We start from the raw sequence: 27,630 nt of genomic DNA, 5'->3' as shown, positions 1-27,630 counted from the left end.
TAACAATGTAAAGGTTCACACTATCAACACAAAACAATCAGAAAGTAGTCTGTTTTAAAAAAAAAAAAATACTTACATTCATTGTGTCAAGATGCCCTTTGATTTCTAACATAGGAATTTTGTGATACCAAGTTGCAGCTAGATTTCGATTCACAGACAGATTCAGATTAATAGGATGAAGTATCTGAATGTCAGGCTGTGAAAAACCAGGCTGTATAATTGTCCTAATAAAGAAACAACCAACAAAAATATGAAACAAACCATATGTTGTGACATTTCAAAAAACAACTTAAAGCGCAAATACAAACATTCTTGAAGTGTATTTATATTTTCATAAATAGAACACTATTTGAGGTGATGTTGCCTTTTGTTCTCAGTCAACTCACTATGTAAATGATTTACAGCTTTACTTACCTTCACAATGGAAAAGAATAAACACCATCTTTTTATCCTAAATTCACCAACTAATTTAAGTAATATTTTAAAAGTAATATTTTGTTCTATCCCATTGAGTTCTAAACTACAGAGAAGTTATATTAAATAACTTCATAGCAGGTAAATTACTAATAATTAACTGTTGAATTTTCAGTTCAAGTTCAAGATGGTAAAATCAACTATCATACCTAGACAGCTTAAGCTTCGTGAGCTGCACATCCATTTTATCAATGACTGGAGGAAGTGAGCAGCCTTCAGCAGGTACCAGGCTAAACTTGTTTTGTACCCTGATCAAACCAAGATCTATTAAGACAGCATTATGGGACACTGAAGACTGAGGTATGATTATAACTGGCGCTTTCAGATGAATATCCATTGAAAGGCGAAGACTCCTCTCAGCCAGATCTTTCACGCTAGTAGCAGCCTTTTCTGCAGCTTGAACTGTAGCAGCACTCAGTGCCTCCTTTGCTGTTTGAAAGTTGTTCAGAAAGTTCTGTAACAAATATAAGGGGGTAGAAAGAAAAAAATTAAGGTACAGCTTAGCTGCTCTCCTTTTGAATAACTAATGGGGAAAAGCAAGTTTCTTATCTGTTAAGAAACTTTCTGTTCTTAACTTTTTCCCATGGAAAGATAATATGGGTTGACAGATTAGATATGTCTGGTTATCTGTCAATAAGAATTAAGCATTTTTTGCACTCATCTACACCCTTATCACCCATTCCCTACAAGAAGGCTCTTCAGTTTGGTGACTTTGTGACATGTCTATTCATTTGGTTCTTTCTCCCTGGTAGCAATTCAAGCCAGTACCTAAACGGTGAGTAACTACATCAGTGTCACCTCATCATGGAAAAATACAACAGGTAAGATACTTGTTTCTCCTATAGCAAGAGTGCCACAGGTACAAAACAATTCACACAGATTACTCCTTGCAATCTTCTTTCTTCTCACATGGTGGCAACTAATATAGTGGAATTGTGTTTAAGCTTTAAGTTAATCATGAGTCTACCATGTAAAAAGCTACATGAAAGCAAAATCAGAAGCTGCCAGAGAGGTAATCCACAGGCCTCTTCTTTTTCCTTGGAAACTGGAGCTGAGTAAAGACAGAGTGGGACTTCCTCCTCTATTTGGTACAGTCTAGATGAAGTTTAAGAGTTCTATGGGAATGAAATAACTGTCAGAGGATCTTACTCAATTTAGCAATTTCAGAAGTGTGGGAACAAAATCTCCTGGTTACTGTGGAAAGCAGAAATTGTAATAGAAAGGTAATTGTTTTAGACTTTCTCTGACATTTCGATGGTTAGGTCCAGAACTCATGCAAAAAGAGTTTAGATCCTTTGAAAAGAGACAGTAAGTGCCTGAGTTTGTAGGATGGGTGTCCTGGCCATGGACAGAGAGCTCTGAATACCAGGAAGGAGGATTCTAGGATGCCAGCCCCTCGATGGATGGATTTCTGGGACTTTACCAAGCAAGTTAGTGGCCTTTATGTGCCTGGTGAAATTCCTGTGAACAAGTCTGGGTACTTTAAAAGCTAATGCAACAAGGGATCTAGTCAAGATAGCACCTCAGCCAGAGACACAAGTTGCTTCTTCAAGCAAAGCAAGAGGTGAGCTGAGGAGCATGTCTGCTGAGAGGTGAGAAAAGGTGCAGCCTGGCACAAAATAGGTTACATTTTCACTAGCATTTTCACTGGGAGAAGACATGCCACACACCTCATCTCCGTGCCACTTCCACAACAAGAAATCAACGCATGGATAGATAGTGAATAAAGTTAACATTATGTGACATGGTCAGACCAGATGGCTACAGGAGAGTAATAGAAGGCAGATATATTAGCCCCAGGTTAAGCAGGTCCCTTTTCCCTGGATAAGGTAACAGGGAAGGTTCCAGAACAATCAGGAACCTTCTGGAGACAATTAAGACAGGCTGATTAGAACACCTGCAGTCAATCAAGAAGCTGCTAGAATCAATTAAGGCAAGCTAATCGGGGCACCTGGATTTAAAAAAGGAGCTCACTTCAGTTTGTGGTGCGCGTGTAAGGAGCCGGGAGCAAGAGGCGCTAAGAGATGAGAGTGAGAATGCATACTGTTGGAGGACTGAGGAGTACAAGCATTATCAGACACCAGGAGGAAGGTCCTATGGTGAGGATAAAGAAGGTGTTGGGAGGAGGCCATGGGGAAGCAGCCCAAGGAGTTGTAGTTGTCGCACAGCTGTTCCAGGAGGCACTCTAGACAGCTGCAATCCACATGGCCCTGGAACCTAGATTAGAGGGCGGGCCCAGGTTCCCCCCAAACCTCCCAACTCCTGGACAGACAGAGGAGGAGTTGACCTGGACTGTGGGTTAAAGAAAACGGCCAAACTGATGGCTGCCGTAAAGCTCCAAGGCGAGCAAATTCGCCAATAAGCGCAAGACCCACCAAGGTAGAGGAGGAACTTTGTCACAATTAATACAGAAAATTTGAAAAACAGATACAGGCAACAATAGAGACAACTTTGTGAAACTGAAAACTAAATTTTAAAAATATTAAGCTTTATGCTCTTTCCTCTAGTTTGCGAAACAAATTTAGTAAATGACAGCTTCTTCAGTGTCTTCCCAAAAGGTATATTGAAAAAATACTGGCAATTCTAATAATTTTAAATTTAACAACATCTGTGATCCAGAGTGAGAACACACATTTGTTTCTTATGGTTTTACTAAAGGAAGATACACGCATATGCTAGGGGACAATTCAGCAACAACATTGTGCTGGGCACATTTAATTGATCTGTCACTGTCTTCTTCATCAGCATTATTTCCTAATTTCCAGATAAAAAAAATAAATGTTTTCCCCTTAAGCATGTCCATACCAATATTCCACAATTTTCTAAAAGTGTAGATATTTTTCTTCAAACTATTAATGTGTTTTCACAGACACCTGAATGATTTGGACACCCAGGTCTTATTAGTTTTCATGTAAATTAGGCATTCAAATTGTTTCAATGTAAACTGGACATTCAGCTTTGACTATCTCAGCCCAGACCAAAAGGTACAATGGTTTCTATTACTCCTAAAAGAATTTGTTTCCATTTTCTTGGAACATTCAGAATTAGAAGTACCACAAATTAAATCATAAAAGTCTTGTAAAAAGAATACATACAAAATAATGCTGTGCATTAGTTAAAGCAAAAGAGGAAAAATTTGGAATATAAACTTTCTCCAGAGATCTCTTAGAGCATTCTGCTGGATAAGAGAATGGGACTATTGAACACTCAGTCTAGAACATCATTCAGTAACAGTGTAAACAGCTTGTTCTGCTTAAACTGGCATTTTAACAATGTTCACCAGTGATTGAAGGGGTCCCCATTCTGCTGTTTTCTCAAATGTAACAACTCTACTTCTTTACCATGATTCACTCTTATGTCAACAAATTGCCAGCCTTCATTAAAGGAATCAAAACTCATTAACCTCAGGGCACAGCAAAATTGCTCTTTTGCTCACAAGTCAGCTAAAGAAACCCAAGATGTGGCTAAAAACAAACAATATTAATTAACTGCATTTTAAAAAGTCATTTTTCAGCAAACCGTTCTGAAACATGGAGAACACAGGTCCTAATGACGTCAGCTTTGTAGTACATCCCACGTAATGAAAGATAGTTTGCATCCTGTAAACTAGATAAAAACATTTAACTCATCCATTTTATGAAGAGCAGAAAAGCAAATAGAAATAAGTCTCATGAGCTGTAGGTTATGGTAGAGGTAATCAACTGCAAGAGAAGATCATCTCTAATAATACTGGGTTTTGCATGATGCATTTAAGTCACTGTGTGTGATGCTGAGAGAGAAAAAACACGTTTCAATTCTGGATTACCACTATGTCTCATTTTTGTAAAAGGAGTTTCAAGCACTTGTAGATCAACATCAGCTTTTTAAATTCAACAGATATTAAAATTAAGAATTTATCCTACAAATTAATGCTTTATCTAACCTTTGTCCTCCTAGTATGCATTTAAAACAGTAAATCTGTCCTTTTTGTAATGGCAACTGCAAGTTACCAGTGGCTTTCATACAGAGGAGGTACTCAGACAACACTGAACTGGTATTTCAGTACAATCAACAATCTTACCAGAAGTGACATGAGGAATTTATGAAGATAAACTATCTGAATGCAGCCCACTTTCAGAGAGACAATACCATCTACTTTGGACATATCAGTGTAAGCTTCTCCCTCAGTAGCAATTGGATACAGTGCCAGGTTGAAACTGAAGACTTCATCTCCTACTATAGAGACAGCCTGGAGAAGACATAGGTACAGGATCCTCACATCACTATTCCCAGTTCTCAAATAAGTGCAAAACAAAATTTTAATCTATTTTCATATTACCCTTCTGAAGGTTTATGAATAGATAAAGTAGAAAACTAAATATGTAAACAGCAGACAAAGCACATACATTAGTCTGAAATGGGTACTCAAAAGATTCTACTTCAAGTTAAAAATAATTTGCATATCCATTTTTCAAATATCAAATCCATCTGCTAGTTTGTCTTCATAACCACAAAATATTTTTATTTTAAGCCCTCCTGCAGGCAATTTAGCTTTTTCAGTGATCGTCTCTAATGCAGTATATGCATGCAGTAGTTTTAATATTGAAGTCAAGCCAAGCTAAGAGCGTTCATTCACCAAGTCTATTTAAACACTCCATGCTCCAGGTAAAATTAAGGAGCCCTTTAAATGATACAAAATTCAATATACAGGTACAATATAAACAATTCTTACTTCTGAAATTTCTCATGCTTAGAGCACAGATATTTATTTTAGCTCTTCTGAAATTTAAGAATTAAGTTTAGAAAGTTAAATAATTCCTATGTCATTTCAGACCTATGATCACGAAAATATTTTAAAGTAATGGTCAGATATTCACACAGCACTGCAATAATCCACTAATTTGTCCTCATTTAATCTTCAATCTTGGCAAGAACATCAATAAGGAACTGATTTGCATTCTAAGTCCAAGAGTAACTGGTTAAGTATCAAGAAATTATGGAATATAGTGACAACATACTGTCTGTGCACAGTATACCATTTTCCTCATTTATCTATGTACGCAACACGGATATTTTGTGACGATACCTGCAGACAAAATTTGATCCCCTAGGACTTGTTTTGCGTTATAATAATTTTTTCCCCCACAAAGTCCTCTGAATCTCCAGTACTATTAAGGAGGCATTAAAAGCCCCACACTTCTGTCAAACTTGGAGCTGTGATACTTGTAATTTTTGCTCTTTATGGCATACAACTTAAAAGCAAGTCTAATTTTAAAATGATGTATGTGCAGTCAGAGTAAAAATCAAAATATATATTTGACTTTCCTTGATCAAATAAATCTGGGATCTCTGGTCATTTTTTTCCTCCTCTTTTTCTTTTCCTTTTTTAAAGGGGGAAGATGCAATCAACGATGACAACATAGCAGTGCAGTTCAATGTTTGGAGAGAAACAATTAGAATGTTCTATTATTCCATTGTTTTAACCACACCTTTAAATGTCTTAATGTAACTCCATATGCAGTAAGACAAATAAGATTGTTGGGAACTATGTGATCTTCTTCCTTGAGAAGTTGCAAGTTACATGTTGCTGGATTTTCATGTCATTTTCAATCTTGTAGGCAAAATATTAAGAACCAACCCAATATTACTCCTATCTAAATGCTTATTTATTTTTATTTAAAGGGGTACAAACAGTAATCAATTCAGCATAATGATCTGAAATGTGAAAATTATGACAATTACCACAGTAGGTGAAATAATTATAGTTATTTATATAGTTATATACTAGCAAGAAGGAAACTGGTAGCAAGACTTAGGAAACATACAATTATCCATATTTTATAAAAATCTCCCAAATGCGAGCCTTAAATCCATCTGTTGATTTGTGACAATGCTTCCCATTAGGTTAGCAAGGGGAAGGGATGTAAACTTTCAGTAAGTTTTCATGTCAACGTACTTCCCTTGAAACTCAGTGTTTTGAGCCACAAAGATAGGACATTATGCAACTGCCCAAATATAACTCTGCAATTTCACTTTTATTGAAACCTGCAATATTCCCTGGCTATTCTGGTGCTTGGGACTGATGAATCATAACTGCTATTGTGCCAAATTGAAGTTTTTGTGATTCAAGATCAGTACCACCTACAATTCAATTTCTGGAATCACCAATGAAGACCTGCAAACCTTCACCACTGTAGACCTACATGTAAAGCCTACTTGAAGGAGAGAATGCTATCCCACTGAACTACTTAATAAACATTAAAAAAGGTATTACCAGTGGTTTCACATTTTACAGTTCTACCTAGATATTACACACAAAATCTTGTATGCAGCATTGCTATAGCCTTGCTAGTCCCGAGACAGAGAAAGTGGGTGAGGTAATATCTTGTAAAAGTTGGTCCAATAAAAATTATTACCTCACCCACCTGGTGTGTCTAACATCTTATCGTGTTAGAATTTAGCAAATCAAATATTTAAAGATATTTGGGTGAATTATTCTGTCACAAATGGTTTATATACATAAAAGTAACCAAGGATCAAGTAAAATAGGAATCATCTTATCATGAATTATACCTTTTTATGAATAGTCCTTGAATCAACATCTGTGACAACTATGTCTTTAAGACGGGCAAAGAGCACAGTGTGACTTGGCTGAAGAATGAGCGATGAATCGACACCTGCAAGAGAATGAGAGGTAAGTGCTACTGCAAATTACCGAATAGCATTATTTGTTTCAGAAATATTTGTCTAGTAGTTTTATGTATGATAGATAGTAAATGAATTCCTGTAAGAGCTCTGAAGAAGTTATTTTTAAAACAAGTATGCCATTTGCCAATTTTTGTTCCTATGTTGATTGAAGGTATTAAAGAGAAACAAGCTTCTATTTTCTGTCTTGCTACTGACTAACAAAAATGTGTTTTATCCAGCAGCAGATAGAGATGTGCATTCTTTGCACTTCAGAATCAGATCCCATGCTGCTTGCTTTCAGTTATGTCTATACAAATGCAGATTGTACCACAAAGTTTAACTACAAGTCTAACAGTCAGCTACAGAGTCTCAAGCTTCATACTCAAGCCTCCCCTTAAAGTGTTAGAATTTAGCAAATCAAATATTTAAAGATATTCGGGTGAATTATTCTGTCACAAATGGTTTATATACATAAAAGTAACCAAGGATCAAGTAAAATAGGAATCATCTTATCATGAATTATACCTTTTTATGAATAGTCCTTGAATCAACATCTGTGACAACTATGTCTTTAAGACGGGCAAAGAGCACAGTGTGACTTGGCTGAAGAATGAGCGATGAATCGACACCTGCTTAAAGTCTATGGACAACGGTTCCTATCTGCCAAGAGAACGTATCAACTCCATTCTGACTTAACATCACAGCAATTCACCCACATCTGTGTTTAATGGAACTGCTTCCCTACGTCCCTTTCCTCATCTCCTGTCTGTATTTGTGTGTTTGGATGCAGTATGGTCTAGAGGACAGAGCACTGTGTTGGGACTCAGGAGGCCTTTGTTCTAATCCTGCTAGGTCACCTCAAGCATGTCACTGCCTGCCCTGTGCCTCAGTTTCCCCATCTTTAAATGGGAATAATGATGTTCACCTCCTTTGTAAAGTGCTTTGAGATCTATGGATGAAAAATGCTTTTTAAGAGCTGGTTATTATTATTCAGTTAAGGAAGTGTTAATGTGACATCACAGATAATGTAAGTTAAATTTTCTTTATTTACATATTACAAAGTGGAAATGTTTTACATCACGTGTGATTATTAAAAAATTAAAACTTGGGGCACCAGATGGCTTCAGAATACATACCTGGGGCACCAGAAATAGATCTCAAAAAAGTGAAAGAACTCAAGTTCACACTTCCATAGTAAGATATACTTGATAACCTGGTAAAAAGTAATTAAAGAAACTACCGCTAATTTACTAACAAGTCCAGTAATCACTTTCTTTACTAAAGAAGCCATTACCTTGTATTTTGATTTCAGCAATGTTGTTCTTTTCATCACACACATTTAAACAGAAGGCATCCAACTTGGCAAACAGCTTGAAGTCAATAACTTCCTTATCCTTGGCAGCTTTGGTCACTACTAAGTAAAAACAAAGAATATCATAATGCATTTTGTTTGCTGGTTTTCAATATACTTTGAAGCTCTTTGGCCTCTGTCAAGCAGACAAAGGGAGTGTCAAGATTAATCTTTTTATTTTTTTAAATTAAGAACTCCTTCTACTGCTGTCTCTGGTTCATCTTCATTTCTGATACCATCAATGGCAGTGCTAATCTTGACAGAGTTCCAGATGACCAATAGCATTTTAAGATGCTCAGATCTAGTCTATAGGATATGTTTTAAATGCCAGCAGTTGCCTGGAGCCCTTTTGAAAGTAGCACACCCACTTGTGCTACCTCTGGTGGATCAACAATTTTAGAGAAATCAAGTGTGGCAACATCAGGCTTAAGTGCAGTCAATGTTAATTAAACTAATTTGTTTATAAAACATCAATTATAGAATATGAGTTGTTACGGTGATTGATAAATATTTTCTAGTTACGGAAACCCATGAGCATTTTATCAATTTACATCTTCTATGTACAAGTGGCCTTATTTTCAGGATTAAATTTTATTGCTTGGATAAGAAAGGATTTTCTTAAAATCTGAGACTAAGTATTTGTGTTGATTAATAAAAGTGCTGACTGACATAGTTAAAAAGTAATGCTCAACACTGAAGTTTAAATGCTCATAGTTTGTTAGTTATCTGTGCAGTAACTTTGTTACTGGTCTGCAGAAGGAGTGAACCTATCACCTGTGAACAGATCATTAGCTTGATAAACCGCTTTAGACTGCTCTTCTGCCAGAGTAGTCCATTTCTTGGCCCATGTACGTTTTATAGCTCTTGGGAAGCTGGCACAGACTGTTGCCTCTGTCACCAACTGTCTTGGGATTTCTCCTTCTTTTCCTCCTATGCTCCAGAAGCACGTAGAGATTTTCATTAGGCTAAAAAAAGAAACATGCTACGTCCTCAGCAAGTCTCGTCAGAAAAAGTTTATTCTTGCATTTTCTAGTTCAGCACCTAGCTCTTAAGTTAATAACTACTTGCAGAAAGCAACGTGTGCCTCTTCTCTCTGTGTATTACCCTGCAATGAGGATTAAGATCCTGCCTTACTTTTTATTCCACAAGCAGAGAAAGAAAGCCATTGGCATACCTCAAAGTTTGAGTGAGCCACATGTGAAGCACCTCTTAAACAAGCATATATAGGAATAAAAAGCCCAACTGAAGACAACACAGGTGACAAACATTTCAATTTTTTTTCCTTTTTACTAAGAGTATGTCTACACTACGAAATTAGGTCGAATTTATAGAAGTCGATTTTTTAGAAAGTGGTTTTATACAGTCGATTGTGTGTGTCCCCACACTAATGCACTAAACGCATTAAGTCAGTGGAGTGCATCCACAGTACCGAGGCTAGCGTTGACTTTCGGAGGGTTGCACTGTGGGTAGCTATCCCACAGTTCCCGCCACCCATTGGAATTCTGGGTTAAGCTCCCAATGCCTGATGGGGCAAAAACATTGTTGTCATAAATATAAAGGGAAGGGTAAACCCTTTTAAAATCCCTCCTGGCCAGAGGAAAAATCCTCTCACCTGTAAAGGGTTAAGAAGCTAAAGGTAACCTCGCTGGCACCTGACCAAAATGACCAATGAGGAGACAAGATACTTTCAAAAGCTGGGAGGAGGGAGAGAAACAAAGGGTCTGTGTCTGTCTATATGCTGCTTTTGCCGGGGATAGAACAGGAATGGAGTCTTAGAACTTTTAGTAAGTAATCTAGCTAGGTATGCGTTAGATTATGATTTCTTTAAATGGCTGAGAAAAGAATTGTGCTGAATAGAAGACTATTTCTGTCTGTGTGTCTTTTTGTAACTTAAGGTTTTGCCTAGAGGGATTCTCTATGTTTTGAATCTAATTACCCTGTAAGGTATCTACCATCCTGATTTTAAAGGGGTGATTCCTTTACTTCTATTTCTATAGAAAGTCTTCTTGTAAGAAAACTGAATGCTTTTTCATTGTTCTCAGATCCAAGGGTTTGGGTCTGTGGTCACCTATGCAAATTGGTGAGGCTTTTTACCAAACCTTTCCCAGGATGTGGGGTGCAAGGGTTGGGAGGATTTTTTGGGGGAAAGACGTGTCCAAACTACGTTTCCCAGTAAACCCAGTTAGAGTTTGGTGGTGGCAGTGGATATTCCAAGGACAAAGGATAAAATTAATTTGTACCTTGGGGAAGTTTTAATCTAAGCTGGTAAAGATAAGCTTAGGAGGTTTTCATGCAGGTCCCCACATCTGTACCCTAGAGTTCAGGGATGAACCTTGACAATTATCTCGGGTGGTTTTGGGTACAGCTCATCAGTCGCCCCTCCCTCTGTGAAAGCAATGGCAGACTATTGTTTTGCACTTTTTTCTGTGCGGGCGCCGTACTGCTTTCAGCAGACGGTGCAGTAGGACTGCTAACTGTTGTCGTCATCCACCGCTTCCACTGCCACTCTGCTCTCCTGATGCTATGAATCCACCTCGCAGGTCCTCTATATGACCATCATCTTCCACCGCTTCCGCTGGCACTCTGCTCTCCTGGTGGTCTCGCAGGGCTGCTTCCACTGCAATTCTGCTCAGCTGCTCTTGTCTTGCCATACCACGGCAAGCGTGTAGCCTGCTCAGCTGTTGTGTCCTGGCAGCAGATGGTGCAGTAGGTTTGCAAAACTAGTCATCCAACCACCGCTTCCCCTGCAACTCTGTTCTCCTGCGGACGCCACACCATGGCAAGCATGGAGCCCGATTAGAACACCGTGGCAGTTATGAGCATTGTAAAACACCTCACGCATTATCATGCAGTATATGCGGAACCAGAACCTGCAAAAGCAGGCAAGGAGGCAGTAGCAGTGTGGTGACGAGAACGATGAGGACATGGACACAGACTTCTCTCAAAGCACGGGCCCCGGCAATTTGGCCATCCTGGTGGCAGTGGGGCAGGCTCATGCCATGGAACACTGATTCTGGGCCAGTGAAACAAGCACAGACTGGTGGGACCGCATAGTGTTGCGGGTCTGGGATGATTCCCAGTGGCTGCGAAGTTTTTCCATGGAAGTGCCCTTACACATGCGACGATGTGACTTGCTTTCCCCTGCACTGAAGTGCAAGAATACAAAGATGAGAGCAGCCCACACAGTTCACAAGCAAGTGGTGATAGCCCTCTGGAAGCTTGCAATGCCAGACAGCTACCCGTCAGTCAGGAATCAATTTGGAGTGGGCAAATCTACTGTGGGGGCTGCTGTGATCCAAGTAGCCAACACAATCACTGAGCTGCTGCTATCAAGGGTAGTGACTCTGGAAAATGTGCAGGTCATAGTGGATGGCTTTGCTGAAATGGGATTCCCTAACTGTGGTGGGGCAATAGTCGGAACGCATATCCCTATCTTGGGACCCAACCACCAAGGCAGCCAGTACCTAAACCGAAAGGGGCACTTTTCAATGGTGCTGAAAGCACTGGTGGATCACAAGGGACGTTTCACCAACATCAACGTGGGATGGCCGGGAAAGGTACATGACGCTCACATCTTCAGGAACTCTGGTCTGTATGAACAGCTGCAGCAAGAGACTTACTTTCCAGGCCAGAAAATAACCATTGGGGATGTTGAAATGCCTATTGTTATCCTTGGGGGCCCAGCGTACCCTTAAATGCCACGGCTCATGAAGCTGTACACAGGCACCCTGGACAGTAGTCAGGAGCTGTTCAACTATACCCTGAGCAAGTGCAGAATGCAGTCATTGTTGTTTCAAATTCATGCATTCTTTATTAATTCGTCACACAAATAGGGGGATAACTGCCAAGGTAGCCAGGGAGGAGGGAAGCATCGAGCGGGGTGGTGGAGGAGGGGAGGACAGGGCCACACTGCACTTCAAAATTTATTGAATGCCAGTCTTCTGTTGCTTGGGCAGTCCTCTGGGGTGGAGTGGTTGGGTGCCCAGAAGCCCCTCCCCTCCCCCGCCCCACGTTCTTGAGCGTCTGGGTGAGGAGGCTATGGAGCTTCGGGAGGAGGGTGGTTGGTTACACAGGGGTTGCAGTGGCGGTCTGTGCCTTTCCTGCACCACAACCATACGCCGGAACATATCTGTTTGATCCTCCAGTAGCCTCAGTATTGCATCTTGCCTCCTTTCATCATGCTGCCACCACCTTTCCTCTTGATCCCACCACCTCTCCTGTTGCTCCAGCCATCTATCCTCTCGCGTGTCCCTCCTGTCCTCATGTTCATTTTGTGCTTTCCTGGACTCTGCCATTGTCTGCCTCCACGCATTCTGCTGGGCTCTTTCGGTTTGGGTGGACTGCATGAGCTCAGAGAACATTTCATCACGAGTGCGTTTTTTTCACCTTCTTATCTACCCTAGCCTCTGGGATGGAGATGCTAGTTGCAGCGTTGAAACATTTGCAGCTGCGGGAGGAAAAAAGGGAGATTAAAACTGAAAAAGACACAATGGCCATTTAAAAGGAGGGGCTGATGTTTTTCAGTTTACGTGCAGCACAAACCCAACTAAACCGCCCCCACACCCAGTTCTCTGGGATGATCGATTCACCCCTCCCCGCACCAGGTGGCTAACAGCGGGGATGATTTATTTTCAGCCACAGGCAAACAACCCAGCAGGAACAGCCACCTCTGATGTCTTCTTAATAAAATTCCCCTATTTCAACCAGGTGACCACAAATGATATCACTCTCCTGAGGATAAGACAGAGAGATAAATGCCAGCAAACACCGGGACCACACGCTGCCATGCTTTCTTATGCAATGATTCTAGACTACGTGCTACTGGCCTGCCATGGTAAAGTGTCCTAGCATGGAAGACGCAATAAGGCTGCCCTCCCCAGAAACCTTTTGCAAAGGTTTTGGGAGTACCTCCAGGACAGCTTCATTGAGATGTCCCTGGAGGATTTCCGCCCTATTCCCCAGACACGATAACAGACTTTTCCAGTAGCAGTACTGGCCGTGAATGCATCCCAAGTCTTCAGGCCAAATTAATCATTAAACATGCTTGCTTTTAAACCGTGTATTATATTTACAAAGGTACACTCACCAGAGGTGCCTTCTCCGCCTTCAAGGTCCGGGAGCCCGGGTTGGGAGGGTATTGGCTCCAAGGTGATAAATAGTTCCTGGCTGTCGGGGAGAATGGTTTCTCCGCTTGCCTGGTGCATGTTATCTTCCTTGTCCCCAAAATCCTCATCCCTGTTGCGTGAGACTCCCTTGCAGGAGTCCACGTACAGGTGTGGGGTAGTTGTAGGGACACCCCCTAGAACTGCATGCAGCTCATCATAAAAGCAGCATGTCTGGGGCTCTGACCCCGAGCGGGCATTTGCCTCTTGGGTTTTTTGAAAGGTTTGCCTGACCTCCTTAAGTTTCACGCAGTACTACTGCGGGTCCCTGTGATAGCCTCTGTCCTCCTCCAAGGGCATGATTTTTTCAAATATTTTTGCATTTCGTCTTTTGGAACGGAGTTCTTCTCCCCATACAGCAATCAGATCCAGTACCTCCCGTTCAGTCCATGCTGGAGCTCTTTTGCGATTCTGGGACTCCATGGTCATCTCTGCTGATGAGCTCTGCATGGTCACGCCATGATGGCCAAACAGGAAATGAAATTCAAAAGTTGCCGGGGCTTTTCCTGTGTACCTGGCCAGTGCATCTGAGTTGAAAGTGCTGTCCAGAGTGGTCACAATGCAGCACTGTGGGATTGCTCCCAGAGGCCAATACCATCCAATTACATCCACACTACCCTGAATTTGACCCGGCGATGTCGATTTCAGCGCTAATCCCCTTGTGGGGGAGGACTACAGAAATCAATTAAGAACCCATTAAGTCGACAAAAATGGCTTTGTTGTGTGGACAGGTGCAGGGTTAAATCAATCTAACACTGCTAAATTCAACCTAAACTCGTAGCGTAGACCAGGGCTACGTGTTTTGCCTGCCACACCTATCTTTAGATCATATCAATGCTCCTGCATCTTGATCCAACAAATTAAGCACATACTTAACTTTAAGCGAGCAAATAGTCTCCATTAGTTAAGTACTTGTTCTTAACTTGTTCACTGGGTCAGGGCCAGAGTGCTTAGTAGCTTGCATGATTGAACCCTTTACTGACCATTAAGATTGGATACAGGAGTTTTAAAGCCAGGAGTTTGGGAAATTTAACAATACACATGTTTAGCTAATTATGTGACAAAATGTTGAAGCTAATCAGAGACATTAAGGAAGGTTTCTGCTTCTAATCTCCCAAATACAGCCAACACTAGACAAACCACGTAAACACTTTTTGGAAGCAACCTAATTGTGAAAGGAATGCAAGACTATGTTATCGGAGCAATAAATCTAGAAGTAAAATGGGCCTACACCAACCACCCCCACTTTTCTTTTCAAAGAAAAACATGAATTTAAACTCTGACAAATAAAACTAGAAATATCCTTTTTGAAATTCATTTCTTTAGTAAACACATTAAAGTCTTCATTCCTTGAACCTGAAGAACATTTATGGTGGGAAACGTTTTACAGAAGATACTGGTTACTTCTAACTCATGTTTCCACTTAAAGATGAAAACCTTTGTTGGTTCTCCAATGCTTACAATGGCATAAGCCTCTTAAAAGGCACATTTGCAAATATTTTGTATCTAAATGAATGCCTTCATTTAATAACTTCCTAATTTCATTGATATATTAATAGTCAGATGTTTTATGCACAATTATAGCAACGTCATTTGAGGCTAAGCTAATTACTCATGAAAGAAGTCACTGAAGTATGTTTATAGGAATGTAGAAATTAATTAATTGCTGACAGTGCTCCAATAACTCTCAACCTACTCAAGAAGACGAGAAAGCATCTTTCCAAAAATGATCATATAGAAGCAACAACTTAATTTGAAGACTTTCAATAAATTATTTAATTTCAAAAGACTCTTGAGAAATAAAAACTGATCAAAAAACAGGAGCATTTGTACTTTTTGAAAAGAGAATTTCTTTGTATTCCGTCCATTATCTGAGGTACTCTTTCAATTTTATTAATGCTTGACTGGAAATAAAAAAGAGTTAAAACTAACTTTAAAAAGTTTTCTGGATCTTCCCTGCTATAATATTGTATATTAATAATACAATGTGCATATTCAGGAGCTGAAAGTGCCACCTAAGCCAACCCCAAAGGCATGGAGCCAATGAAAAAGTGATAACCAATTTAAAGCTAAAGAAGTATGAAAAAGGTGTGTTCTATCATTTCATGAAAATAAAGAAAAGGCTATAAAAAACTCTGAAGTGAGCACACGCACATGTGCGCACACATACCCTACTACTTAGACAACAAGCACTCCACAACTCATCCTGGCCACCTCTATAAGCAACCTACGTAAGGAAAACGGAAAAAACCTCAATAAACCAACCCAAGGAAACAGCCCCACTACTTCAACCTGGACTAGTGAGAAGACATTAAGAGACTGCCAACGGATTAGCTTTAAAACTCTTGTCATGATTTTCTTGGTAATACTGAAATGTTATAAAAGACGGAAAAAAAACACAACGAGGAGTCCGGTGTCACCTTAAAGACTAGCCGATTTATTTGGGCATTAGCTTTTGTGGGTAAAAAATCCTGAAGTAGTAGGGCTTTTACCCACGAAAGCTTATGCCCAAATAAATCTGTTAGCCTTTAAGTGCCACCAGACTCCTTGTTGTTTCTGTGGATGACTACCTCTCTGATACTTAAACGACTAAGTTTCTCCTGTTAATCACCAAGTGGTTAAACCTTGCATTCCTGGAGAGAAGACAGAGGCTAAACATTGGTAAACTGACATTCAGTGGGATTTAATTGGATTTAAGAGTCTTAATTTTGGCTAACTGGCCTGTCTCAAGATTGCTCCTTAAATGGCTTCTTCTAAGTAACTGGATTTCCACGTTTTCTTCAGTTTCATAAGATGCAGTAAAGATCACTTACTTTGCCAACTATAAACTGGCTTATTAATATATAAACTGGTTTATATTAACAAACAATGGGACATCCTGCCTTTAACCAAAATTCTCCCCATCTATGAACATTATTTATCTAAGGATATACTAAAGAAAGGATTCACAATAATTTCAGGAAAAATATACTTTAGTTTTAACTTACCAAGAGGAAAACATACCTAAGAGGTGTTCATTCTCAGGGTTGTAATCTCTGGTAAAAGCTTTCCACAGAAAGAGATACCACAGAAATTGTAATGTAAATAACCAGTTTATCATTTGTATTGTTTAATGTTTTCTTTTCCTCACTTCAATAACAAAATAGCCATAGTTTATAACTGCCATTATTTTGCTTGGCCTTAATCATGATGTCCCCTAAGCGATGTAAAATAACTCTTGTGACTAAACAGTGGATGCCTCTGAGTTGGCAGTGAAAGAAAATTAGTAAGAACTTGTCTACCATTTCTTGTTTCTGCAAACTAAATATTTTAATAATTTTTAAAATTAAATTAATGTCTAACAATTTAAATCTACCCTTTCAATCCAACGTAACACACTGAACAACATTAGGCTCGCCAAAAAGATTAACTATACCTTTCTTCACACTAGTATCTTTTTGCTGCTTTTCTCCTTGTGTTTGCAAGTGTCCTATATCACCAGCACTTGGACTGCTTGATGGAATAACACTTGTTAGAAAATTGATAGTAGAGAGAAGGGCCTGTGTATGTAGCAGAAAATTTAATGACGAAAAGGCCACCTGTTTAAAACAAAAGAATCCAAATCACAAAAAGTAAAGCTACAGGTAACATTCATTTAGATGTGGATCACTTCCATGAGTAGACATGCTGAATGGGTTGGGATTTAGGCTTGCAGGGTGACAATTATATAAGAAAATAACACAGATATGTAATCACCAATAAGTATTTGGCTTCATCTTCCCACAATACAAGAACAAGGTGACATGCAACTAAACTAAAAAGACATCAAATACTCGACTAGTTGTGGTTTTTTTTCCCCTTTTAGTTGACTCCAGTATATTCTTTGAGTAGTTTTTCCTGATCTGTTTTTTAAGTTTGTAAGTTTAAGTTTAAGTTTTCTGGTTCTCTTAACCTTTGTTGCCCTGAGAACTTAGTCTGTTGGGGAAAATGCATAATACTAATTACCATAAGATGCAGAAAATACCTTCCCAGAAAGTTCTTCAGGGGAACACTTGCATTATTAAACTGTCTGTTCTCAGCTGGACAAAATAAACCTTTCAAGCAAGCTGCAGTTGAATGTTACTAAAAATCCCGTGCTATACCAGAGGTATTAGCCAGGCTTATACCACACTGTAGTTGTCCCAAACACACAAAGACAGACAAGATGAAAGAGAGGTAGTTTAATTAGGCCATAACTTGATAAATTAATCTGGGAACCATCAATAACAACTTCATTTTCATTAAAATTATGCTGATGTATCCAAGCCTAGTTCTATCACTTTTCACTAACCTTGACAGTTTCATATAAGGAATGTAAAGATTTAACACTAAATATGTACCAAAGAATTCAACTCAATATATAGAAGGATTCACAGAAATATAAAACATTTCTAAACTGGGAACAAACAGAATTCATAGACCCAACGTAGAGCACTCTAGTTGACCATTTCAGTCAAATATTCAGTTTGACTGTAACTGGCAGATGCTTCAAAAGAAGATGCCTTCATCCCCCAAGGTACTCCTTACATCAGTCACAGCTCACACCAGGGAAAAAAAGTTTCTTCCTGACACCAATTGGCAATATGCCCTCTAGTAAGAAAACTGATTACCTTTCTCGTTTTTCATCTCAAGCACAGTTAATGGAGATTTTTTTTAACCTCCCCTCCCTCCCCCCAGGTTGTTTTAATCTCTTCCGACATTTCACCCAAACATCAGATATTGAGAGTACCACACAATAAATGTATTTCCTTTTCACATACTTAAATTTGTTCCTTTATAACTTTAATACCTCCTTGTTCTTGTACTGTGGAGGAAAAAAGCATTAGTACAGAGCTTGCTCACTCCGCCAATTGTTACAGTTATCTAGTCATTTTAAAATGTTTGGTGCCTGAACTAAGGCTTTTAAGCACATATTTCAGTTCATTGGCAGGGAATAGCTGAGACTTCTGATCCATACTCTAATAGCTTCTGGGAGAGCTGGACCTCTTTGCACTGCCAGGGTGGCACACAAGGACAGTAAAACTGCCCTAAGTGGGCAGCTGAGAATTTTCCTAGGTTGGGGCAGCTGTTATAGCCATCTCCTATGAACCCCAGGGTGTAGAGATGTGTCAGGGGCAGGGCTGGAGTGGTATGGTGGCAATCTGGACTTCAAGGCCTTGTCTCTACTGGGTGTGGCGGGGAGGAGGATGGAGTTGAAGGGTGTGTTAACTCATAACTCAAGTTAGCTAGTTAAAACCCTAGTGAAGGCCAAGCAGCTGGTAGTTTTCACAACAGTTTGCCGGTCAAGGTAAGACTATGGAGGAGCCTAGGCTTCAACTTGACCTACTGAAACTACAAGTTGCCCTGTCATTACCTTAACTTACTTAACACGAGGTAAGATCATACCACTTTACCTAGGGAAGTCAGGCTTAGTCTTCAATGAGTCTGAGTTTTGACTTGCAGGTACCTGCTAAGTAAAGTGTCTAATACTAGACACTTGAAAAAAATTCACTTACCTGAAGTGTTTGTTCAGTGTTGTCAAAGCTTGACTGAAATTTTGGACCATTTTTGTCAGCCTAAAAGGGAAACATGTTATAAAAGGTTAAAGATAGACAAATTGAATGAGCCATTGCATTGTATAGACTGCAGTCATTTATACCTTGTGTGCTAAATTTTTAACTTGTTACCAGATACACTGAACAGATCATTTTAATAAATACTTATTAAATAGTAAGCATGTACCTTGATATATTCCACTTTCAAAAGGTCTAATCCAGGTCCATCTGAAGAGCTAATTAAGTGAAGTGGTCGTTTATCTGTAACATACCAAGTAAGAGCATATTAAGAAGTCAGCTTTCACAATATTGAAGCAGGCAAAGAAATGATTTTATGAAACCCTTCTCCTCTAACATTGTTTTCTATTTAACACTTCAAATTGTGATGCTGCCTGAAGCATTGTGCCAATAACCTAGAATCCATATTTACATTTTGAGTTGAACGTTTAGGCAGGCAATGACAAGTCAACATTGTCATTAGACAGGCTTATACCTTTTCTTTTTGCCGTATTTAAAATACTTATATTGAAGAATAAGACTATTAAAACATTTAAAGGGCTGTAATTTTCAAAAAAGGTAGGTGCCAAACTCATATTAGACGTCCATGTGTGCTGGAGACTAATGTTGATATGTGCCCCTGAAAAATGTTTCACAAAGCATTCAGTTGGAAAAAAAAAATCACGACAAATGCAATAGGCTCTGCTTCAATATCTCAATACTGAATCCTTTCTTTATCTGTACAGTAGTAAAGACAGTAACATGGACAAAATATACAGTATACACCAAAATCATTAATGAACAAGTATCAGGAAGATTGGAAGAGGCCCTGGAGGTTTTTCGCCTTCCTCTGTAGTGTGCGGCATGGGTCACTTGCTGGAGGATTCTCTTCTCCTTGAAGTCTTTAAACCACGATTTGGGGACTTCAATAGCGCAGACATAGGTGAGAGGTTTTTTGCAGGAGTGGGTGGGTGGGTGAGATTCTGTGGCCTGCATTGTGCAGGAGGTCAGACTAGATTATCATAATGGTCCCTTCTGACCTTAACATGTATGAATCTATGGAAGTTCTTCTAGGGCTTGAATTGGGCTAGCATGCACCTAGACTGACCAAAACAGCTCATTTATCAGTGTGTTCTGTCATTTGTCTGTTTTGTTTAAAGTTTTCTTTTCCTTAATAATAAAACACCCATGGTTAATAATTGTGATTATTTTACTTGGCTTCAATCATGGTGTCACGTAAGGTATGTAAAAGAATCACTGGAGACTAAATAGTAGGAATCATAATGCCGGAGGATAGTCTCATGAATTAGCCTGTAACAAAGATTCCATCTTTTGATTTGATTTTCCCTGAATTAGCAAGAGCTAGGCTACCACGTCTTGTTTCTCTGGACCAAATTTAAATTAACCCCCTTCTCACTCTTCAACAGATACATTGCCACATATGTATTACTAAGAAAGGTGACTTCCTTTTCTAGGTATCTTCCTAAAAATTTGGATGCGTGTCGAAGGGTAAGGGTCAGATTTTTAAAACTTGACTTCCACTATTTTGCAACTACAACTTAGATATCTAAATTACTCATTTACTAGATAAGCACAGAAAACCAGATGGATGTCTTAATGGCATCAACTGTGCCGGCACATAAGTTCCATTATTTGGGCCCACACAACCGCAGCCTCAAAAGAGAAGGGGCTCATTCTAAATATCAAACCTAAGTGTCATACTGTAGAACTTTTCTCTGAAAGCGTAGGTATCAAGTCGAAACCTTGATACAAAAAGGTTTAACTATGCAGTCTACTAAGCAGAGACATGATTACTTTTATCCTCCATTTTGTTTTATTATTTTCATTACCTTGAATTTTGTGGTAATCCAAGCTGATTTTCTTTAAGTAAGATACAGCTGTTAAGTCGTATGTTCTGACTGTAGCTTCTGTTCCGAGCTGCATTACATTAAATACAAGTATTGTTTCCTCTATTTTCTGTTGCTTTGTGAGTTCTAAAACCACCTACATGAATGAGAATTACACAAATGTCAGTAATAGAGTGGTATCTCTTTTCATATCTGATGTTCCATATTTTATTAATCAGAAAGAGGAAAATAAAATTGCTGCTAATTTTACTGTCTTATTTTCCTTAACAACTAGCATTCTTGCACAAGAGTCTGAAAATGAAGGTGGGCTGTCAAGATCTGAACTACTTGAAGCATAATGGAACCGGGGGGGGGGGGAACACGACATTTCTAATTCTTGGTAAACCAATATTTTCAGTAGAATTTTGCTGTTACAAAGCAGACAAACTCCTAGAGTTGGTTCTTTGTTAATGACTCTCCTGATGTTTCAACTTCCTCCTTCATACGTGGTATCACTATCAAGTTACTACATATGGAAGTTTGCTGGATTATGGTGCTAAAGTAAATGTATTATTTTCTGAGATTACACTTCATCAACGTGTTGTTTATAAGACTAATGGGGGTGCACTTTGACATGTAATGGATCATATAATAACTGCTTTATAATGGCCTTCAGATTAAGAGAGAGTAATGCAATTTGAAGAGAGAAGAGTAAAACACATGCCTCTTTAATTTCAAACTTCAACTGAAGGTCTATGAACTCCTCATTAATAGCCTCTGTTTTGTTTTTTAGATCATGTCCCTCAGGTAGAGCCTTTTCAGTTAGTGAAAAAGAATTTTCAGCATCAAAATATTCATCAGACTCTAGGAAATAAAGACATGTAATATTTTTATGCTGTGTGTGGCACTGACAGCCAAATATAAAAACAAGCAAATGTTCTCTTTGCAACAGCTAGTACCTTGACATACTGATTTGTCTGTCATTATCAATTCTGCATTTACCTGTGTTTGAGGCCTCTTCGTGTAAGTATTTTCTAAATATGGTAATTACAAGCGCAGGATAGTTGTGACAATCAGGATCCAGACACCACAAGTTAACAGCCCATTGAATGACTGATCTCAGATTAGGAAAGCCTCCCATACACTAATTTACATTACGAAAGCTATTTTCTAAACAAAAAAGGCTAATTATTTATTTTTAAAAAGCAAGCTTAGTGTCTTAAGATACTATCAGCAAGATCTGCAAGGCCGCCTTAAATTTTGCAATTCATAGGTATGCACAGGTATTTATTGTCCACTGGACACTCATTTCATGATCAGAAACACCAAGCAAAGTTTTGTTGCTAAATAGACAATGGTTTTTTTTACTTTTAGAAATAGTTATAAATATTTTGTTACCTGACTCTACTCCTTCCAGCAATATTGAGGTGTCAAGTAACCCTTTCCTCACATCAGTAACCGTGGGGATAGCACGTACCTAGAAAAAAATAGCCAAGTACAGAAACTAATCTACCATAACTTTTTATGACTTCAGAATGTTCATTTATATTCTCATGAAAATCCACCATACTATCATGTTTTAGTTTGAGTTTACCATTATCCTAGTCAGTTTACCTTTGTGCTTTGAACTGACACGGCTGACATCTGAGGAAACGGAATGCTATCAATCAGATCAAAAATCCCCTTAATCTTTTGGTCAGAAAGCCTCACATGTACCAGGGGAAGGCCTCCTGAAACTTTAAACCTGTGGGGAGAGAATTAAAAAAACCAGCATTTTGTGAACAGTGTAATATTGGAATGAAGTTACATGTGAGCCAACTTTTCAGCAGATACTAAGAGGTTTACTAAATTTTAATTTTAGCATGTCATTAACCATTGGAGCAAAGAAGCTCATGATGCAGACATCTGCGTTCAGGGCCTGTTAGTACATATACTTATAGTTAATGCAGCCATAAAAAAAAATTCTATCAGTGAAACTATATTAAACACCCAAGCTAAATGGAGATTTTCCCCCCCACTATTGAATTTCACAGATAACCCCTTTCCCCTGCCTTCCTATTGAAGCCCAGGGGGCTAGTCATAACTCTCTCCTCCTCTCAGCTCCTCCTTTGTGTTAGCCATACTGATGGCTGGAGAACAATGTAAGATACTTGCCCGAAAATCCAGAGAAACTGCCTCTACATACATTTTACGTATTCAGGTCACTGGTTTTGCTCTTAACTTGTGATATTTGTTTTTCTTGGAAAAGTTAAGATGTGGGAACAACCCACCCAGAGCTACTTTATTCAAAACACACTCAACTGCCACAATGTTCACAAGTTTTTGTTCAGTAAACAGCAGAACAGTTTGTGCTTTTAAACAAAAATGTAAAGGAATTATTTGCAGCCTGAAACCGTGACCAAAAACACTTCAGACAAGATTTCCTTGAAAATTTTAATAGGTGGTATGCAAAAAAAAAACAAAAACAATTACTAACTTGTTCCTCAACTGTGGTTATTCGAGGTGTGTTGTACATGACCATTCCACTCTTAGTGTGTGCATGCCCAGAACACAGTGGTGAGAAATTTTTCCCTCAGCAGTACCCATCGGGGCAGCTCGAGAGCTCTCTGCTCTTGCATGCCTGTGCATATATGTATAAAAGGACAAGGTCACCACCGCCATCCTTCAGTTTCTTTTTGCCGGAAAAACACTGATGCAGGGAGGTAGGACAGCAGGTCGTAGAACGGACATATGCAACTCATCTTGAAGAACAATAGTTATGGAACAGGTTAGTAACTGTTTTTTTCCTTCAAGTGATTGCACATGTGCATTCCTCTCTTGATGATTCACTAGCCATGGAAACAGGTAAAAGGATCTGAGCCTATCTGCACAGGGACTAAAGGACAATTCACCCAAATCTGGCATCATCCCGAGCTTGCTGAGTGATGGCATAATAGGAAGCAAACATGAGCACCAAAGACCAAGTTGCCATCTTACAAATGTCTGAGATAGGAACTTTAGCCAGGAAGGCTGCAGAAGCAGCTTGCTATCTCATTGAGCATGCTATCACTCCGCTTGGCAGGCTAACATTAGACAAATAGTAGCACAGGCGGATACATGAAGTTATCCAAGATGATATGCTCTGAGAACGAACTAGGAGCCCCTTCATTCTGTCTGTGATCACCACAAAGAGTTGGGAAGACAGATAGAGAACTGTTTGGACCTGTTAGGGTAGAATGCCAATGCTCTCCTAAACCAGAGTATGTGCAGCCTTCCTTTCAACTTTATCTGAGTGCAGTTTGGGCCCACAGCTCACTTACCCTCATAGTCATGGCCTCCAAAAATGTTACTTTCACTGAAAGAGACAATCAAGAGCAGGTAGCTAAAAGCTTAAAAGAAAGAACAAACTTTTACGGTATCAAGTTTAGGTCCCATGAGGAACAGGATCTCGTACCTGACGATCTTTCCAGGTCTTTCAAAAATGTTTTGATATTCTGTTAGAAAAGAGAGAGCAGTCAGCCACCTAAGCCACCCATAACTATTTCACATTTGGGGACAATGTATACCTTCAGATCAGCGGCACTGCTATGGGTACCCGCATGGCCCCACAGTATGCCAACATTTTTATGGCTGATTTAGAACAACGCTTCCTCAGCTCTCGTCCCCTAAAGCCCCTACTCTACTTGCGCTATATTGATGACATCTTCATCATCTGGACCCATGGAAAAGAAGCCCTTGAGGAATTCCACCATGATTTCAACAATTTCCATCCCACCACCAACCTCAGCCTGGTCCAGTCCACACAAGAGATCCACTTCCTGGACACTACAGTGCTAATAAACAATGGCCACATAAACACCACCCTATACCGTAAACCTACTGACCGCTATTCCTACCTGCATGCCTCCAGCTTTCACCCTGACCACACCACACGATCCATCGTCTACAGCCAAGCTCTGCGATACAACCGCATTTGCTCCAACCCCTCAGACAGAGACAAACACCTACAAGATCTCTGTCAAGCTTTCTTACAACTACAATACCCACCTGCAGAAGTAAAGAAACAGATTGATAGAGCCAGAAGAGTTCCCAGAAGTTACCTACTACAGGACAGGCCTAACAAAGAAAATAACAGAACGCCACTAGCCGTCACCTTCAGCCCCCAACTAAAACCCCTCCAACGCATTATTAAGGATCTACAACCTATCCTAAAGGATGACCCAACACTCTCACAAGTCTTGGGAGACAGGCCAGTCCTTGCCTACAGACAGCCCCGCAACCTGAAGCAAATACTCACCAACAACCACATACCACACAACAGAACCACTAACCCAGGAACTTATCCTTGCAACAAAGCCCGTTGCCAATTGTGCCCACATATCTATTCAGGGGACACCATCACAGGGCCTAATAACATCAGCCACACTATCAGAGGCTCGTTCACCTGCACATCCACCAATGTGATCTATGCCATCATGTGCCAGCAATGCCCCTCTGCCATGTACATTGGTCAAACTGGACAGTCTCTACGTAAAAGAATAAATGGACACAAATCAGATGTCAAGAATTATAACATTCATAAACCAGTCGGAGAACACTTCAATCTCTCTGGTCACGCAATCACAGACATGAAGGTCGCTATCTTAAAACAAAAAAACTTCAAATCCAGACTCCAGCGAGAAACTGCTGAATTGGAATTCATTTGCAAATTGGATACTATTAATTTAGGCTTAAATAGAGACTGGGAGTGGCTAAGTCATTATGCAAGGTAGCCTGTTTCCTCTTGTTTTTTCCTACCCCCCCCCCCCCCCAGATGTTCTGGTTTAACTTGGATTTAAACCTGGAGAATGGTCATTTTAGATGAGCTATTACCAGCAGGAGAGTGAGTTTGTGTGTGTATGGGGGTGGGGGGGATGTGAGAAAACCTTGATCTATGCAGGAAATAGCCCGACTTGATTATGTAAAGAGTTGTCACTTTGGATGGGCTAGCACCAGCAGGAGAGTGAATTTGTGTGGGGGGGTGGAGGGTGAGAAAACCTGGATTTGTGCTGGAAATGGCCCACCTGTTGATCACTTTAGATAAGCTATTACCAGCAGGACAGTGGGGTGGGAGGAGGTATTGTTTCATGATTTCTGTGTGTATATAAAGTCTGCTGCAGTTTCCACGGTAAACATCTGATGAAGTGAGCTGTAGCTCACGAAAGCTCATGCTCAAATAAATTGGTTAGTCTCTAAGGTGCCACAAGTACTCCTTTTCTTTTTGCGAATACAGACTAACACGGCTGTTCCTCTGAAACCACCTAAGAGTGGAAGGCTGAGATAACTACTAAGTGGACCTTGATGGAACTAACAGCCAATCTATGTTTTAGGTACAAAAGATAGTCCAAAATATATTGAAGAATGTATCAGCAAAATTCCAGGCAGATGAGACCAGGCAGAGAAATGCTTCTGCTTAGAGGGTTTGTCTATACAGTAACTCGACACCTGCGACACACCCTGGTCAGCTGGTTAAGGATTGCACAGCTCAGGCTGAGGGGCTGTTTGATTGCTGTATAGACTTCTGGGCTCGGGCTGGAGTCCAGCCTCCAGGTCCCTGTGAGGTGGAAGGGTCCTAGATCTCCGTCTCCAGCCCAAGCCTGGAAGTCTACACAGCAATCAAACAGCCTTGCAGCCCGAGCCCTGCAAGCCCAAAGGTGGCTGGTTTTTTTTTTGCTGTGTAGACATACCCAGAGAGGCAAGTAGATGTAGATGATCATTTTCTACTATGCAATAGCACATCTTAACCTCTTTTGAACACAACTGCCCCCCAGAGTCTAACCATGGAGCATCTATGCTGTTCGATGGATGTCTACAGGTTTGGGTAGACAACAGACAACCATGGTCTTGAGAAATAAGATTTTAGATGGTCTAGATAATACTTAGTCCTGCTGTGACTGCAGGGGACTGGACCAGATGACCTCTCAAGGTCCCTTCCAGTCCTATGAAATTTAATCCGGGTCCAATGGAAGCAGTATCAGCTTTTTCACTGAAAGGTACAGGACAGTGGAGAGTCAGTGCTGCCTTGGCCACACTGGGGCAATAAGAATGTTCCAGGCACAGGTGCAGTCTGATTTTTTAGTAGCACATTGTGAAGCAGTGGAATCGATCGCAAAGCATGCAGAAGATCGCTCCTTCAGACAACAGGAAAGTGTCCATTAGTGAACCCAGACAGTGACCCTGTAGGTAACAAAACTGTTGGCATCTCCTGTTTTATCTCATTGCAAACAGGTCTACCTCAGGAGCTGCACAGGGCTGGAAAATGAACCTGGTTCCATCCAGATAAATAGACAACTCATGGTGATTCATCAATGACCTGCTTAGGTCACCTGCCAGCCTGTTCTGCACTTCCAGAAGAAGCACTTCTTGGCAGAACAAGGATGAGCGGCCACCTCCTTGTCTGCTGAGATAGAATATTGTTGCTGAGTTGTCTGTGATACTGAGAAAATTGAAATGGGACAGAAAAACTGGGCACACTAGCCAGATAGTTGTCAACTCCCCTTACCTCATGAGTCAGGTCTTTTGCAGACTATAACCCCTAAAACTGAGGGGGAACCCAGATCAGC

General features: G+C 40.0%; 1 protein-coding gene across 1 annotated transcript in view; it reads right to left on the bottom strand.

Moving 5' to 3' along the window:
- The window catches only part of VPS13C (vacuolar protein sorting 13 homolog C), a 187,642-nt gene that overhangs the window by 99,972 nt on the left and 60,040 nt on the right, over positions 1–27,630 (bottom strand). The window contains exons 25-36 of the mRNA XM_073303628.2: positions 22,664–22,793; positions 22,448–22,526; positions 21,774–21,913; positions 21,053–21,206; positions 19,393–19,466; positions 19,167–19,226; positions 17,069–17,231; positions 8,435–8,554; positions 7,666–7,769; positions 4,535–4,702; positions 624–928; positions 77–224 (exon numbers count right to left, since the gene is read on the bottom strand). Coding sequence (XP_073159729.1) covers positions 77–224; positions 624–928; positions 4,535–4,702; positions 7,666–7,769; positions 8,435–8,554; positions 17,069–17,231; positions 19,167–19,226; positions 19,393–19,466; positions 21,053–21,206; positions 21,774–21,913; positions 22,448–22,526; positions 22,664–22,793 — 1,645 coding nt within the window. The remainder of the gene's footprint in view (positions 1–76; positions 225–623; positions 929–4,534; positions 4,703–7,665; positions 7,770–8,434; positions 8,555–17,068; positions 17,232–19,166; positions 19,227–19,392; positions 19,467–21,052; positions 21,207–21,773; positions 21,914–22,447; positions 22,527–22,663; positions 22,794–27,630) is intronic.

Source organism: Lepidochelys kempii, chromosome 10, assembly GCF_965140285.1.
Source record: "Lepidochelys kempii isolate rLepKem1 chromosome 10, rLepKem1.hap1, whole genome shotgun sequence".
NCBI classification, from domain to species: Eukaryota; Metazoa; Chordata; order Testudines; family Cheloniidae; genus Lepidochelys; species Lepidochelys kempii.
The sequence above is the reverse complement of the archived record's forward strand: the minus strand, read 5'-3'. Positions and strand labels throughout refer to the sequence as shown.